General features: G+C 41.4%; 2 protein-coding genes across 4 annotated transcripts in view; both read left to right on the top strand.

Annotated features, from left to right (window-relative positions):
- The first annotated feature begins 338 nt into the window (after positions 1-338).
- Positions 339-6838, top strand: sil1 (SIL1 nucleotide exchange factor). The gene is made up of 12 exons (XM_067519164.1): positions 339-422; positions 538-641; positions 1350-1494; positions 1693-1798; positions 1903-2008; positions 2292-2378; positions 5028-5123; positions 5219-5340; positions 5416-5512; positions 5598-5762; positions 5850-6014; positions 6182-6838. Exons 2-12 carry the CDS (start codon positions 543-545, stop codon positions 6377-6379), a joined length of 1386 nt encoding a protein of 461 aa, XP_067375265.1. The 5' UTR covers positions 339-422; positions 538-542; the 3' UTR covers positions 6380-6838.
- Positions 6839-9103: 2265 nt separating this feature from the next.
- The window catches only part of uvssa (UV-stimulated scaffold protein A), a 33961-nt gene continuing 26923 nt past the window's right edge, over positions 9104-16141 (top strand). For all 3 annotated transcript variants that reach the window (XR_010915406.1, XM_067518789.1, XM_067518788.1), the window contains exons 1-8: positions 9104-9277; positions 10240-10362; positions 10584-10737; positions 11095-11271; positions 11682-11802; positions 12063-12599; positions 13109-13218; positions 13985-14113. Coding sequence is in view for 2 of the 3 variants with exons in the window: in XM_067518789.1 (XP_067374890.1) it covers positions 10253-10362; positions 10584-10737; positions 11095-11271; positions 11682-11802; positions 12063-12599; positions 13109-13218; positions 13985-14113 (1338 nt within the window). In the remaining variant the exon portion in view is untranslated. The remainder of the gene's footprint in view (positions 9278-10239; positions 10363-10583; positions 10738-11094; positions 11272-11681; positions 11803-12062; positions 12600-13108; positions 13219-13984; positions 14114-16141) is intronic.

The following is a 16141-nucleotide window of genomic DNA, read 5'->3' as shown; positions in this document are numbered from 1 at the left end:
TTTTCATAGTGTTTCAAAAGTGAAAAAGTGAAGAAGAACTTTTATTTAAAAGAAAGTTTATTTTTCAGTATATGTATTGCATTACCTAGATTACATTATGTCTTACAGGGGTAGAGGGGATTTTGAGTGTTTGAAGGAAGTTGCTCGATCCATATATTTCATATAGGCCATATTTTATACATAGTTTTTATTTTATCTCATATTTTCACTGAGGATAAATGTGAGGATATAGGTCATATGTAGCACAGATTAGAAATGTCCCTGCTATCATTCCAAACCAGCAGGGGGCAGTAACGACACATGCTGTTACGTGAGGAGCACAGGAAGGCGGTGCTCTTCCGGAAGAAGACCGTTTGACGTGGACCAATGAGAGTGGAGCAGTTGAGTGACGACGGACAGACACACGGACGGCTCCGAACCAGGTAGGGGATGAAATGTTTGGGTCTGATGCAGGGAAGTTTATGCGAACCTCTCTCTGTGAACTTCCGAAATAAATCCAGCGGTTGTGTGCTGATGTACCAGTGACGTGTGTTTCAGACACCATGAGACTGAGGACGGGAGCGGGTTCACTTACCGGCTCAGCTCTGGCTCTGATCTTGTTGCTGCATTGCTGTCACATTGCTCTTGTTCTCGGCCAGAAGGTGAGAAGATGACTCCCTCCCATTTATTGTCTGTTGTTCTTAAAAATCCTTTTGTTAGGAAGAAATGGATTGAATTATTACTGCATGTACTAAAGTACGCTACTAAGAAAACAATGTATTATAAATAGTATTGAATGTGATGCCGTTGGTAATATAAATGTAGTATTACAGTTCAAATGGTAACTAGTGCAGATTTAATTGACACAGTCTCAAAGGTAAATATTATGGGGCCTAATTAAGGAAAAAATAAGGGCCAAACCTACCTAGCAACTTGGTGTGAAACCCAGCTGGTCATGTTGGAGCTACTTCTAACCAGTCTATGTACTGACACAAGCATCTTCATCTGAAAGTGTAACTAAAGCTGCAAAATTGGAACTTAATCTTTGCTCTTTAAGTTCCAAGGCCATAAATCTAATCCTCCAAAAACCTGCTGGTCGGCATGTTGTACTTCATAAAGGTCCAGGAACTTTCAGCAACTGTCTAGAAAACAGCTGCCTTTTGACTTCTTAAATGTCCCTTTGTAATTTTAATAGCTTGATTCCAAATATTCAGAACTCATGCCTATGTTCAAGAAACATGCCTATAAACAAAAACTGAAACGCAAACACACCTAATTAATTTAGTTTTATTAGAAAATGAATCTTTAAGCAAGTTACTAGTCAGTTCATCAAATTTCTTATTTTTTTGTTTCTTTCTATGTTTGTGCAGACGGACTTTGCCCTAACTGTGGTGGAGAATACAAACGAAGATGGAGGAGTACGTGATGATGAGGAAGACGTGGTGATAGCAGATGAGGATGAAGGAGATTTAGAGATAGTCCAACCCACTGAGCAGTGGCAAACCCTAAAACCAGGTAATTTTTTTTTAGAAATTTGAATTTATTTTAGATTTGTAATGATGTGTGCATGTGTTAAAAATAATTACCTTATGTCATAGTTGTACACACACACACACATATATATGTGTACAAATATTTTTGTCAGACTTTAAAGGGCTGTTTGAGTATTAAGTCTTGGTTTTAGGTTAGGTGTGCATTTTTTTGTTTTTACAGGTCAGGCAGTGCCATCAGGTTCCCATGTGAGGTTGAACCTGCAGACGGGTCAGAGGGAAGTCAGGCTGGGAGAAGAGCAGCTCAAATACTGGACACAGGAACACAGGTCTCCACATGAAAACCGGGTTCTTCCGAATATTGTTTACAGTGTACACAGTGGTGGCATGAGAGACAACGTGAGAATAATATTAGTATTCATGTCCTTTCCAGGGAGAGGGAAGAGACCCAGTCTACCTTTAGTCCAGATAAACTGAAGCAGGCCATGAAGAAGATAAAGGAGGACATGAACTCAGCCAGCAAAGACCCCGACCTACAGGTGTCAGTACTAAAAGAGTCTTTTTCAAAGGGAGGCAGCTGGGACTTGATATTTATGTTTATTTATTTTTTGGATAAAATAATCCAAACACCTGTCAGTTAAAAGCAATACAGTTCAATAAAACTAGAAAAATATCTTCCATAATTATCCATCAGTACAACTAATAACTCTTTAAAACAAAACTCAACATTATCACCATCATGGCGGAGGAATTATTGCAGGGTTGTTGGATTAGAGTAGGACATAATAAACTTTGTGTACATATCTGCTCCTCACTGCGTAGGAGTCTGTGATGTCAAGGTATCGTCCCATAGAGGAGCTCAAGAAAGACATGGCTCAGCTGGACCTGCTGGTGGAGACGGATGTTCAGGTACATCAGCGTTTAGTTAGTCCTAAGCTCCCACAATTCACACTGCGTGTCTCTATCTCAGCTGTCGGAGCTGCACCACTAAAATATTTGATGTTAACGACGGGTTAGATGACAATATGTAACATGAATAAGTTTTACTCTCGCAGAACAAAAACAAACCAATTCTGTTATCTTCAGCTCTAACGGGATTTTTAAAAAAAAAAAAAAAACTCTCAGCTTGTTGTTTGGGTTTTATCGCACATAACTTTACTGTCGAGTTTATTACCATTATATGTGCAGCAGCAAAAGGGTGAAATCCCTTTTTCTAAATGCAACGTTCCATCATGCCTTTTTAAAATGGGCCTTAAGGATGGTGAACCCACTAATGCATTCAACTGACATAACTGATGTGGACACTGAACACTGAAAAAGCTACAGTTCAGACGCACATGTTGCCTACAAACACTAACATCTAACATGAGCTGTCCCTCTGATGTCCTCATTTCTTATCCTGTCCATCCTCTCTAAGCTGAACAACATCGCTGGTCTCGCCACCGTCTTGAGTATCAGCGGGAATGAAAGTCGACACTTCTGATGCTTTTCTCAACCCGTTCTAACCTGCGTGCACTAACTTTTCACCCCTTTCCACACTCTTTGTTGCTCTGAATCGTTGACCCTAAGTACTTAAAGTCCTGCACCTTCTTCAAAGTTCTCCTTCCATCTTCCCATCACACTCCTGGCACCAGTCAATACATTTCCATCCTTATCTTTAATCACACTAACCTGCTGCACATCCTTCCCATCTCTATCTCTTTGTCTGGCCAACCTGTACAAATCCACCTCTCCTCTCTTAAGTGTCCAACCTAACATACAAGTCCTCAGATGCTCTTTGTTTGGCCTTTGCCACCTCTATCTTCACCTTACGCTGTATCTCCCTGTACTCCTGTCTACTCTCTTCAGTCCTCTCAGTGTCCCACTTCTTCTTAGCTAACCTCTTTCTCTGTATACACTCCTGAACTTCCTCGTTCCACCACCAAGTCTCCTTGTCCACTTTCCAATTTCTAGATGACACACCAAGTACCCTCCTACCTGTCTCCCTGATCACATTAGCTGTAGTGGTCCAGTCATCTGGAAGCACCTCCAAACCACCCAGAGTCTGTCTCAGCTCGTCCCTGAAAACTAAACGACATTCTTCCTTTTTCAACTTCCACCACTTCGTCCTCTGCTCTGCCTTAGTCCTCCTTATCTTCCTCACCACCAACATCATTGTACACACCACCATCCTGTGTTGTCTGGCTACACTCTCAATGCATACAATGCTTTACAGTCACTGGTCTCTTTCAGATTACAGCGTCTACACAAGATGTCGTCCACCTCAGTGCTTCTACCTCCGCTCTTGTACGTCACCCTATGTTCCTGCCTCTTCTTGAAGAAAGTGTTGACTACAGCCATTTCCATCCTCTTTGCAAAGTCAACCACCATCTGTCCTTCTGTGTTCCTGTCCTGAAGACCAAACCTGCCCATCACATTCTCATCACCTCTGTTCCCTTCACCTACATGCCCATTAAAATCTGCACCAATCACCACTCTCTCACCTCTGTTGATGCTCTGCATCACGTCATCTAACTCACTCCAGAATTTCTCCTTCTCTTCTAACTCACATTCTACCTGTGGGTCATAACCACTTACAACATTGAACATCACCCCTTCAACTTCCAGCTTCAGACTCATCAACCTGTCTGATACTCTAATCACCCCTAGAACATTCCTCACCAACTCCTCTTTCAGGATAACTCCTACTCCATTTCTCTTCCTATCTGACCCATGGTAGAAACACTTGAACCCTGCTCCTAAGCTTCTAGCCTTGCTACCTTTCCACCTGGTCTCCTGAACACACAGCATGTCCACCTTCCTTCTCTGCATCATGTCAACTAACCCTATAGCCTTCCCTGTCATAGTCCCAACTGTCAGTCCTACACTCTTGGCTTTCCTCTTCCTCCTCTCCTTCTTCAACTAACAATAACCCAATTTCCATCCACACCTTGTAGGTCAACAGTATCAGTCGCGGCTGTTGTTAACCTGGGCTGTGACCGATCCAGTATGGAAGTCATGATTCAATGTTTAATTGGGCATGTGTTTTATGTCGGATGCCCTTCCTGATACAAGTCGTTCTGACTGGGCGACTGAGGCGCAGGAAGGTAGAGCATTCGTCCACCAATCTCGCAGTTGTTGGTTTGATCCCTGGCTCCTCTAGTCACATGTCAAAGTGTCCTTGAGCAAGACACTGAACCCCAACTTAGTTGCTCCTGATGAGTGTTGGCCAGCTGCATAGCAGCTCCCCCATCGGTGTGTGTGATTGTGAGTGTGAATGGGTGAATAAGAAGCAGTGTAAAGCGCTTTGAGGGCCAATAGGTAGAAAAAGTGCTATATAATTGCAGACCAATTACCATTTCACCCATTTATCCAGACTTAAGACTGGCCCAAGGAGACACTGGCTTGTGCCACCTTGTGGTTGCATTGAACAGCAGACATTTGTGATGCTGGGAATTTTTGGGAAAGCTAGCGATTGCCTTTTGGTGCAGACCAACTGTAGGATGAGTTTTCACCAGAGGTTGTAAACTGCATTTAGTTGTTTTTAAGCTGAATGAAGTGTGTTACTGTCAACTGTAGATAATGAGGCGTCTGCTGGATGAGTTTAACAGCAGCAACTGTACCACAGAGCAGAGACTAAACATCCTGCTGGAATTGGAGTATCTGGTTCACCAGGTAACATCCATTTTTACACATAAGAACATAAACATCTACTTATAGGTAGATTCTCCTACATTTCTAGATTAACGTTCTGTGTCTGTGTGTGTTAGGTGGACAATGCTCAGACTCTGTGCTCCATGGGAGGCCTCCAGTTTATTTTAGAAGGTTTAAATAGCTCCGACTTCAAATTACAGGAAACCTCTGCCTTTGTCCTAGGATCCGCTCTGGCCAGGTACAAACAGCAGCCTGTTGATTGCATTTACAGTTAAATATTAGCTACAGCTGATTCAGTGTTTGTGTCCTGCAGTAACCCAGTGGTTCAGGTGAAAGCTGTGGAGAGCGGTGCTTTACAGACACTGTTAATGGTACTGGCCACAGCACAACCGCTCCACGTCAAAAAGAAGGTACTGCAACACACGTGCATCACATTGTCTAATTCACACAGTGTAAACTAACAAATAGAATTTACCTGTAATGTTTGGGCTTCAGGTTCTGTTTGCAGTGGCATCGCTACTACGTCACTTCCCCTATGCACAGCATTACTTCCTGTCACATGGGGGACTACACGTCTTATCAGAGCTATTCCGACTGGATGAAGGTGGAATTCTGCGATCACGCATTGTCACCATGTTGTATGATATGATCAGTGAGAAGGTACAACAAACTCGTACTAGATCTTAATGAGAAGAATGAATGTTATTCTTCAGATAATGCTGAGGCTGCACTCCTCTCTTCCACCAGGAGCTGATATCTCAGGCAGGTCTGGATCCGGTCTTGGATGCTTCTCATAAGGAGCGGGTGCGTCAGTACTCTAAGGTGTCCCTGCAGGGCGAGCTGCTGGAGAAGGGCTGGTGCGGTCTGGTCCCACAGCTGCTGGAGTCCACGGATCATGACTACAGAGAGAAGGTAGCCAGAGTTTGATACATAGACAGGGAAAACAAAACATATGTTGATGATAAATGCAACTTATAATCAGCTTTAAGGCTAAATTATCGGTAAAAGGCTCCAGCAAACCCTGACTGGCTGTACAAATCAGCACAGTGTGACGTAAACTATGTCCCTATTTTTTTCAGGCTCTGCGAGCTATGTTGGTGATGGCTCCCGTTTGTGTGGATCAGTATCGCTCTGACAGCTCACTGCTGGGCTCTCTGCTGTCTCTCAGAGACCAGTATCAGGAAATGGTCCAGTCGGAAATTATTCTAGGAGAAGAGAATGGGTACTTTGCTGAGATTGTACAACTTATAGATGCACTACAAGTGAAAATTAAATGAATGAAGTATAATCCAGAGTTACATATCATATAGCCAGAGAGTGCAGAGAGAAGAAAAATACAGACTGTTAGACTATGGAAATGAAACCCTTCATGGACCAAGACCAACTACAGAAACACAGACACTTCAAGACAAAAGTCAGCTGCATAGGATGTCCAAAGATTGAAGATGCTCACGTTGGACTTGTTCTTCAGATGTTAAGTCTGTAGTTTCGTCATTATGACAAACCAAGCTGTCATTGGTGGTCCTGGATGGTAGAGGAGTGAGGATGGAGCTGTCAGCTGTGATTTATATCACTGAAGTTTGCTGAAGTGGGTGAGTTCAATGTGTCAATAAGTACACAACCAGAGCCTTGGCACTCACTGAATGAACTGCACACTTGTTATTGATGCAACATCTCAACTGTGGAAATTGGTTTGTTGTAATGTAATAATTTAAAATAAAGTATTTAAAGTTGTATTAATGTGTTCACACATTCTGGAGTGTATGAGCCAACCGTGTGTGTGAGTGTGGCTGTGGCTTTGATTTTACCTTTGTACTTTACCTTTTAACTTTGTTGACCAGTGGTCAAGGGGACAATGCGATGCAAAGGGTTTGTTAAAAAGAGATGTTGTTCGGCTCAGCTACTGAAGGGAGCAGTCGTGACACAGTGTCTGAAGCAGAGGAACTGACTACGAGGAGGTGTGGACCACAACAAGGTAGAAGAAAAGGGTGCAGTGTGTAGCTGTGGAGGCACACGGTTTCTTACCGAGTTCTGTGAGTTCAGACATACTTTGAGAAACTTGTTTGGAACTGTTTGTCAACGTCTTTGTGAGATTACTGTACTGAAAGTTGTATGTACAATCAATCTGTCATCGGTTAAGTTGAGAAGCAAGTACAATAAATGTTCAATGCTTGTCTAACAACGATCTCCGGAATGAAGTATGTGCTGGAGCATCAGGAGCGTCAGATTCGAATAAGATCGCCTCTACATGGAGCAAATACTAAGTTTGGGAGTCTCGTGTAAAGTAACAGTTTAAATTACACTACCTTGGAAAAGTATTCATATGGTGCATAATTGTGAAGTGAAAGTAAAATCATAAATGGTTTTCAAAATGTTTTACAGATGATTATCTGATAATTGTGACGTGCATTTGTATTCAGCCCCCCTTACTCCAATACCCCTAACTTAAATCCAGTGGAACCAACCGCCTTCTGAAACCTGTGTGTAATTTAATCTCAGTATATTTACAGGTGTTCTGTGAAGCCCTCAGAAGTTTGTTAGAAAACATTAATGAACAAACAGCATCATTAAGTCCAAGGAACACAGCAGACAGGTCAGAGATAAAGCTGTGGAGTAGTTTAAAGCAGGATTGGGTTATAAAAATATCCCACCCTTTTAACATCTCACGGAGCCCTGTACAATCTATCATCCAAAAATGGAAATAGTGTGACGCAATTGCAAACTGACCAAGACATGGCCGTCCACCTAAACAGGCCAGGAGCAAGGAGAGCATTAGTCAGAGAAGCAGCCAAGAGGCCCATGGTAACTCTGGAGGAGCTGCAGAGATCCACAGCTCAGGTGGGAGAAAATGTCCACCTGTCATAATAAAACATTGAATGCACGTCACAAATCTGGCCTTTATAGAACAGTGGCAAGAAGAAGTCAGGGAATGTAGAAGAAGGTGATCTGGTCAGATGAAAATTGAACTTTTTGGCCTAAATGCAAAAAAGTTTGGTAGAAAACTAACACTGCACATCACCCTGAACACACCGTGCCCGCTGTGAAACATGGTGTTGGCAGCATCATGTTGTGGAGATGCTTTTCTTCAGTAGGGACATGGAAGCTGGTAAGAATTGATGGGAAGCTGGATGGAGCCAAAAACAGGGCAAACTTAGAAGAAAACCTGTTAGAGTCCGCAAAAGACTTTAGACTCGGGAGGAGCTTCAGCTTCCAGCAGGACAACAACCATAAACATAGAGCCAGAGCTACAATGGAACGGTTTAGATCTAAGCATATTCATGTGTTAGAAAGGCCCAGTCAAAGTCCAGACCTAAATCCAATTGAAAATCTGTGGCATGACTTGAAAATTGCTGTTTACAGATGCTCTCCATCCAATCTGACTGAGCCTGAGCTATTTTGCAAAGAAGAATTAGTAAAAATGTCACTCTAGATGTGCAAAGCTGGTAGCGACATACCCGAAAAGACTGTAATTGCAGTGAACGGTGTTTCTACAAAGTATCATTGCAGCTATAGTTCAGTTGGTAAGGGGAGTCATCCACGGACCATAGGGTCTGTGGTTTGATCGCTGGTCCTGGGCAAGACACTGAACCCCAAGTTGGTCTGGTGAGCACCTTGCATGGCAGCCACCACCCATCAGTGTCTATAGTAACACGTGTGACAGGGTAAATGGGAATTAACATTGTAAAGCGCTGTGGATATATAACATGACACATGGCACATGAGTTAAGCTCTGATGGATGTTTTATAGTAGTAGCACTGAGCACAAAAACATTTTATATTCATTAGTAGAGTAAGCAGAACCACTGCTACGGTTTTATACTATGAACATGAAACTGATCAGTCCCTTTCGCACTTGACTCTAAAAATGAAACATTACTCACTACATCAGCCTGCTCACGTTGTACAAAGATTAAAACATCTTAATGCCATTAAGTGAACATGCGTTTCCCTTTGCGCACTACAAAGGCTTTTATTGTGAAAAGAACCGGTAGTGCAAGTGTCAAACGGAAATAGTCGTTTAACCAGGGAAGGCTGATTGTGAAAGAGCAGTTAACATGTAAACACGACAAAAATGCAACACTTAGTTAGTTGACTTGAATGGGCAGCGACTCACAAGGGTTACTTGGAGCTTATAACTACATCAATGCATGAGGATTAGTTAACGTTACCTCTGGGTGAGTGTGTTTAGCTTTTAGCTCCTTCCAGCTAATAGAGCAATAACGTTAGCATAGATATATGTTAATGCAACCTGATCTTGCATATTATTGATAACGTGTAAATTCAACAGAAATTGCCTACGTATATAACTCAACTGCGTCTAAATGTGTGGTCGCTACAGGATTTGGATTTTTTTACAGCCATTTTAAACATCTACCTATTAAACAACTTACGTATGTTAGGTAATTTGCCAGTAGCTAAGTGCTAAGGGACAACTACACCTTTCTAAGCAGCACAATACACATCAACACCCCCTGGTGTTTTTCATATTGTAATGTCTGAATGTCTGCTGTCAAATTCACTGCGTCACATCAAACTGGATCAAATAATGTCTGTGCTCATAATAACACGTTTTATTTCTGTGGTCCTTACTGATTGTAATGGGTGGACACACTGGAATGTAGCTACGAAGCATTGCATCTACTTTTATTTTAGCTTAGCTTAATATTAAATGCTGCTTTTGCAGCTGCCGAGAATTATATCCCTCCATTATAATACAGATGAACACTATTCTATATGTGAAATGTACAGGTTTAAGTCAGGATAGTGTAAAATATATGCTGGTAACATCATTTGACCATAATGTGTCTGGAAGAAAACAAATCAGCAGAGCATATGATATAAAAGATCAGCAGCTTTCAGCTTGTCCCTTCAGGGGTTGCCAAAGCAGAAATTGTTTGCCATGTGTTTTTATCCCGGTTGCCCCTCCTGTCGCAATCCGGGCTCGGACCGGCACCAAAGTGGCCCTTGGTGGCTGGGCGGGGCCACACCTGGTGCGGTGGGATTCAAACTCTGGGCCTTCTGCATTCCAACCCAATGCTCTACCACTAGCCCACCAGGTCCCCTTAGAAGAGCATATAGTAAATTGCCAGTAAACCTCTTGTTTAGCAAGGTGTTAATATCTTAATATATACTCCAGGTGTTGAATAGTGATGGAGTTGTCTCAGAGGGAGCAGCTGTCTGAGCTGGTGGAGGAGCTGACCATGTCAGGACAGCCACAGCTCAACCAGGAAAAGATGAAGAAAATCAAGAAGATCTGCAAGTATGTTACACACCAACACACAGGGATTTATTAAGACTTTTATGAGTTTAATGCACATTGCTGAGATCACAAAGTAGTAAGACCACACCAAGTTCTGGCTATTCGTGTATTATTGTAGGTGACGGGTGATTTCCTTAATCATCAGTTTACTTGAAAAACACACACAAAAAAACTATCATGGACCTAAGAACTGTTCACTATCTGTCCTTTGTTTCTACAAGAGTGTCTGATGACTGCATAGGCCATGTGTACCACACGGTGATGTCCCAGCTCAACCAAGAACACGCTGAGATCCGATTGTCAGCCTTCCAGATAGCCAGTGAGCTCTTCACTAGATCACACCACTTCAGGACGCTGCTGGTGGACAACTTCCAGGTAGATCATTAGAACTGTGGCTGTCTTGGTATATTTAATCCACTTTAGCCACAAGTCACATGACTAGAATGCAATTTATCCTAATCACCAGAGTTGACTGACAGCATGAATTGTTAGCTGATCATACTCTAGGTCATATCCTGCTTTGTTCCTATATTCATTTAATCCAATAATTTCAAGCTATGGAGCTAAAACACTGTCTAAACAAACCGTTTAAACAGGATTTAGAATAATTATTGTGATTTTGTTGGTTAACAAATGTGTGTCAATCAACTTTTGCAAAAAATGAATAGAAAAATCTTTTGTCCTCATCCCACAGCTTCCCCTCCATTTAACCTCCTCCTCCATCTTTTGCAGGAGTTCTTGGAGCTGACAGTAGAGACAGATTCCGAACAGCCCCTCCCTCCCCCTAAAGAAGTAGCCAGAAAACTGAGGTCACTGGCCATCCAGACTGTGCAGTCATGGCAGGCCTCCTATGGGGCATATTATAAGAAATTGGCACTGGGCTACCACTTTCTTAAACAGGTTAAGAAGGTAAAAGAGCTGGACCTGAAAGGATAATTTCTTTTTACTCATCACATACAAACAACTGTACTGTACAGCGTTAATGGTGCTTTCACAAACTCGAAGTTCCCCATGTGGTGAGCATGAATCAGTCTTTGCAACATTTTGACACCTTTTTGTGATAACAGCAGCCTAAAATGCCTAATCTGATGATATCTTTTCTCAATATTTTTAATGCGTTTTGCAACGTTTTTATGATGCTTGAAATTGCAAGGTCTGACAGAATTCAAAAGAGATTTGTCGAATAATTGTGTCTTTTTAAAATAACACATGTTCTCATCAGTACACTGCAGTACGGTTTATTATTTAGCAGAATGATTCTTCTCTGATTAATAATAACTGTACTTTATATAAAATCTGCTTACTTGGCTTGTTGTTAGGTGGACTTCCAGGATGCTGAGGCCAGAACGGTAGCAGAGAGGAGAAGGCAGGAGGAGCGACAGAGCAGAATGGAAAGAATCTACAAAGAGAGGGTGGAGGCAGCCTCCAAAGAAATGGAAGGTAAATCGTGCTACTGAGACTGTGTATTGCAATTTATTTATTTGGGGATGGATGGAGATGGAAATATCCTGTCGTTTTTGCCTCTGCCAGACACTTCAAACAACTTTTTCTGTGAAAAACAGAAGATTTAGTGTGTAAGATTTTAGCATGTGATGTTAGATATAATGTTCTTGTGACAGTCATTAACAACACATTGATATGATAACATAATATTAATTTTGCTTAATGAAAAGCACAACAGCAACTGTGTTTTCTTTCAGAGTTGTACCAGGAAATAGAGGCCACACTGACAGAGATGGAATCCTGTATGAAGCTACTTTTCCCTGACTATGGTCTCTCAGACACAGTCAATAGGAGCCCTTCAAATCCTTGTACCGCTAATGAATATCCGTCAGGTGATGAGCGACCTTGCTGCAGCAAAGATGTGAAGGATGAGCAGAATAAATTAAAGAAACACGAGAGGGAGAAGAGCAGAGAAGAAGACAAAAACAAAGACATTCAGAAGAGGAACAATGAGGAAAAGAAAAAGGGAAAGTTGGGGAAGAGCTCTGACAATGAAGAGAGTGAAGTTGAGAAAAGCCAGGATGGGAACAAGCAGGAGGAGAAGAAGCGAGGGACTGTAGAAGACGGGGATGAGATTAAGAAAGAGAAGGGGCAAGGAGACGAGGAAGAAGAGAAAAATGAGGAGGACAGAAGTAGTGGGGACGAGGAGGAGGAGCCTTTTGATAAAGATTTGTTTTTTCGGAACTCGGGGCTCATCTCTCACTCCTACAGTCTGAACCTTAACCTCAGTCCTGGTAGGTACAGCCAGTGTTCACTAAGCACACGTGCACACATTTTAATACTTCAATTATAATGTCATGCAACAAATCCAGCCTTTTTAGAGCTGATGATTTTGGGATTAGACAGATTAGAGACTTCTTACTTCATAATGCAGTGCATTCTAGTAGTAAAACAAAACTCAGTCTGAAAACTCTACAAACCCCATGTCAACAAAATAATAATAATATAATAATGATTACTACATTATTAGATTATTATTTATTTAGTTGAAATTACTGATAATTTGAAATCTGTTTGATTGTAGAAAGTGCAAAGACAACATCAAATTTTAAAATTGTCAAAACAGTTTGTTTTCTGAGAAATACAATTAACTAAATATTTGTGGATTTGATATGATTGACAGCACATCATCAGTGTGTTGCTAGGGGTTTAGATTTTAGAGTAAAAAATTTTTTTTTTTAACTTGTCATAAGTAAAATGTTAGTTTCCTTTCTTTTCATGTTCTTGGCTTTCTGTTTTTCAGGCCTTCATGTAAAGGAGACGGAGGATAATGAGGTGGTGGTTTCGACAGTGATCGACCTCCACAGACTGATAACAAACAAACACCTACCAGCTGTTCAGGCCTGGGTTCAAGTTAGTACACACAAACGTGTCATAAGTCACTACATGAAAACACGTCCGGACATTTTGTCCACAAGTTTAGAGGACTAGCTGGGGTGTTTTTTTAACACTGTACCGCTCCGGTTTTCGCTGCAGCTAAAGGCCGTCACACACTTAACAACCTTACAGCTGATTTTAGAATGTGATTTGGTCCCAAGAGCCAGTCGATTTCTTTTCAACAGGTTTAAGTCTTTTCTAAGGCTGTTGGAATTTCTCTCTGTAGGCTCCATAGTACGTGTTGTCCTCCCCTCCATGATTTTGCAGCTTTTTTTTATCTTTTGTTCTTTAACAGGCAAATTGCTAAGTTTAAAAAGTCCAAGTTAGCTGTTGCTGCTATTTGTTTTTGGTACGAGAACACACAAGAAGTTTTCACTCTCACAGGACTAGGGGGTCTGTATCTATCTCCGGGACTTTCAGTCTTTCCCCACTGGTCTCTTAGTGTGTTGCCCACAGTTTATCCAGTTTTCAGGTGTGTGCTGCTCCCAGACTGTCAGAGATTATAAATCCTTTATAGTTGGTGGAAACAGTCTTTATGTATGAGCTCTCCACGTAGTCTCTGCTACTCCTTCAGGTGTGTTCACAGCTCAATTTCTTTCTATCGTGCCAATCAAAAGTAAATGCTGTGATGGAAATAATCTACAATGGACAGTTTTTCTTTTGACTTGCCTTACTTCTCGGTGGCTTTTGGCTAAGGCCTTGTGTCTGTCTAACTTGTTTGTGTTTGTGTGTGTGTGTTTAGGTCTTCACCAAGGCAGGTGCCGAGCAGCAGCTACTAAGAAGAGCGCTGAATCTTAAGATGTCTTTAGAAGCTGCTCTGCAGAAGCACAATGAGCTTCACATCGACTATAAGACCAGAGTCCGCAAAGTGGTGGGTTGCATCTAGTATTACAATTCAATTCAATTCAACTTTAAATATATAGCACCAGTTTACAACAAAGTCATTTCAAGGCACTTTACTTCATAAAGTTCAGAAAGAAGAAAGGAAGAAAACATTATACAGGTTGGTAGGACCAGTAGCTGCACACTGGAAACACACAGCTCCAAAGCCAAGGACACCTGCAGGAAGGGACAGAGACAGGGAGACAGAGGGGGAGAAGCACAACTACGGGAGAGAGACGACACAAAATTAATAGCATGCAGTGGTGACAAATAAATGTATAGAGAGAAAGAGGAGAGGAGCTCGTTGCACTTGCTGGAGTCCCCCAACACTCTAAACCTATAGCATCTTAAGTAGGAGCTAGTTCAGGTTGACTGAGCAGTTTTAACTATAGGTTTTATCAAAGAGGAAGGTTTTAAGTCTAGTCTTAAAAGTAAAGACGGTGTCTGCCTCCGATTCTACTTTTGCAAACTCTGGGAACAACAAGTAGCCCTGTATTCTGGGATCGGGTGGTACAGTACTATGAGATCTTTTAAATATGATGGAACTTGACCATTATTACAATCTGACTAGCAGCAGTGTTGATCAATGATGATACCGTTAATATGAAAGGCGGCCACCAGGTGGCAGCATTCAACTACAGTAACTTTGGTGGAACAGGTCTAGAGAAGTGACACGTTGATAACTGGTTACCTCTTTATTTCATCAGTCCAACTAACAAAATGTTGGCAAAAGCATTTCAATTTTGTGTAGTCTTACTTCAGCTGATTTGTCATGCTACTCTAAACTATCTCTGAATTAATATGTTAACCAAAGAATACATCAGAATAAGTGCAATTCATATGTTAGCTTCCGTTGAAAATGTATTTGTAAGAACAAGAATCATACAGATCTAATTTTGTGCATATCACTCAGGGCCACTCAAAAGGTATCAGCCAAATGAATTCACTATGTGCTCACCTCCAAACGTCTACCAACAATATCAATACTTTACGAAAAATTAATCACATCATCTTCAAAAAGGATATAAATTTGGGGTTCTGGAAATTCTCGGGATCAAACAAAGTATCAGTTGGGTGTTATTTTCATCTGCACCATCTTCTGTCCATGAAAAGAACTGCAGCTTCCTCGGTGATGATGCTTGTTGTGTGAGTGGACTGAATCAGCCTGTATTTAAAAAAAATCAACGACTGGTCGATAACAAGGCAGCTTAAGCCTACTTTTATTATGATATTGCTATTTGGGATATTGCTATCCCATTATGATGAATTGTTAAAGAACAAATCAATAAATAAAATAAATGCTATTTGTTGTAAGTGTAAGATAACATGATGCTTTGAGGTTAAATGATCAAATCCCACTGCATCACAGGTATATTTTGTGATAGATTGCATGGCTCAGAAAATTGTCCGTTTTCTTTTTTAATCCCCATGGGCTTCCAGATTTAATATCATAACAGAAACAGAGAGGAAACAGTAAAGACATTTGGTAGACAGAAGATAGCCAGACACAGCCATAATGCATAATGCATCAGAAACAGAGAGAAGAAAATGGGGCCAAAGTGGAGGATGTATCCCCTCATTCACTACCACTAATGTGTCCCGTGGCTTGACAGCTGATATGTCAATCTGTGTGCGTCTGTATCTCACTTAGCATCATGGTTCTGCTATGTACGTTGGCTCAGAACGGAGGCACAATAAAAATACATGTTTGACTGTGTATAGTCAAAAACATAGCTTATTTTAAAAGGATTGTTTTTTTGTGCTTGGACAGAAAAAAAAACCTAAGAAAAATTACCAGCAGGCAACAGTTTGAGGTTTTAAAGACCCAATGAAGGCTTTTTGCCTATTTAAAAAAAAAAAAAGGCATAAAAGTTGTAGAATGTGAATCCATCTTTGGCTGTACAGAGCAGCAGAGTGACAGTGACAGAGCGCCAGGCGTTTCGCTCTGCCTGGTTATCACTGTCAGGGACCAGTCTGCTGCACCAGCAGGCCCAGCTATGCGATAACCACACAACTT

Source organism: Channa argus, chromosome 10, assembly GCF_033026475.1.
Source record: "Channa argus isolate prfri chromosome 10, Channa argus male v1.0, whole genome shotgun sequence".
In the NCBI taxonomy this organism is placed as follows: Eukaryota; Metazoa; Chordata; class Actinopteri; order Anabantiformes; family Channidae; genus Channa; species Channa argus.
Note: the sequence above shows the minus strand (reverse complement) of the source record. Positions and strands in the feature narration are given on the sequence as shown.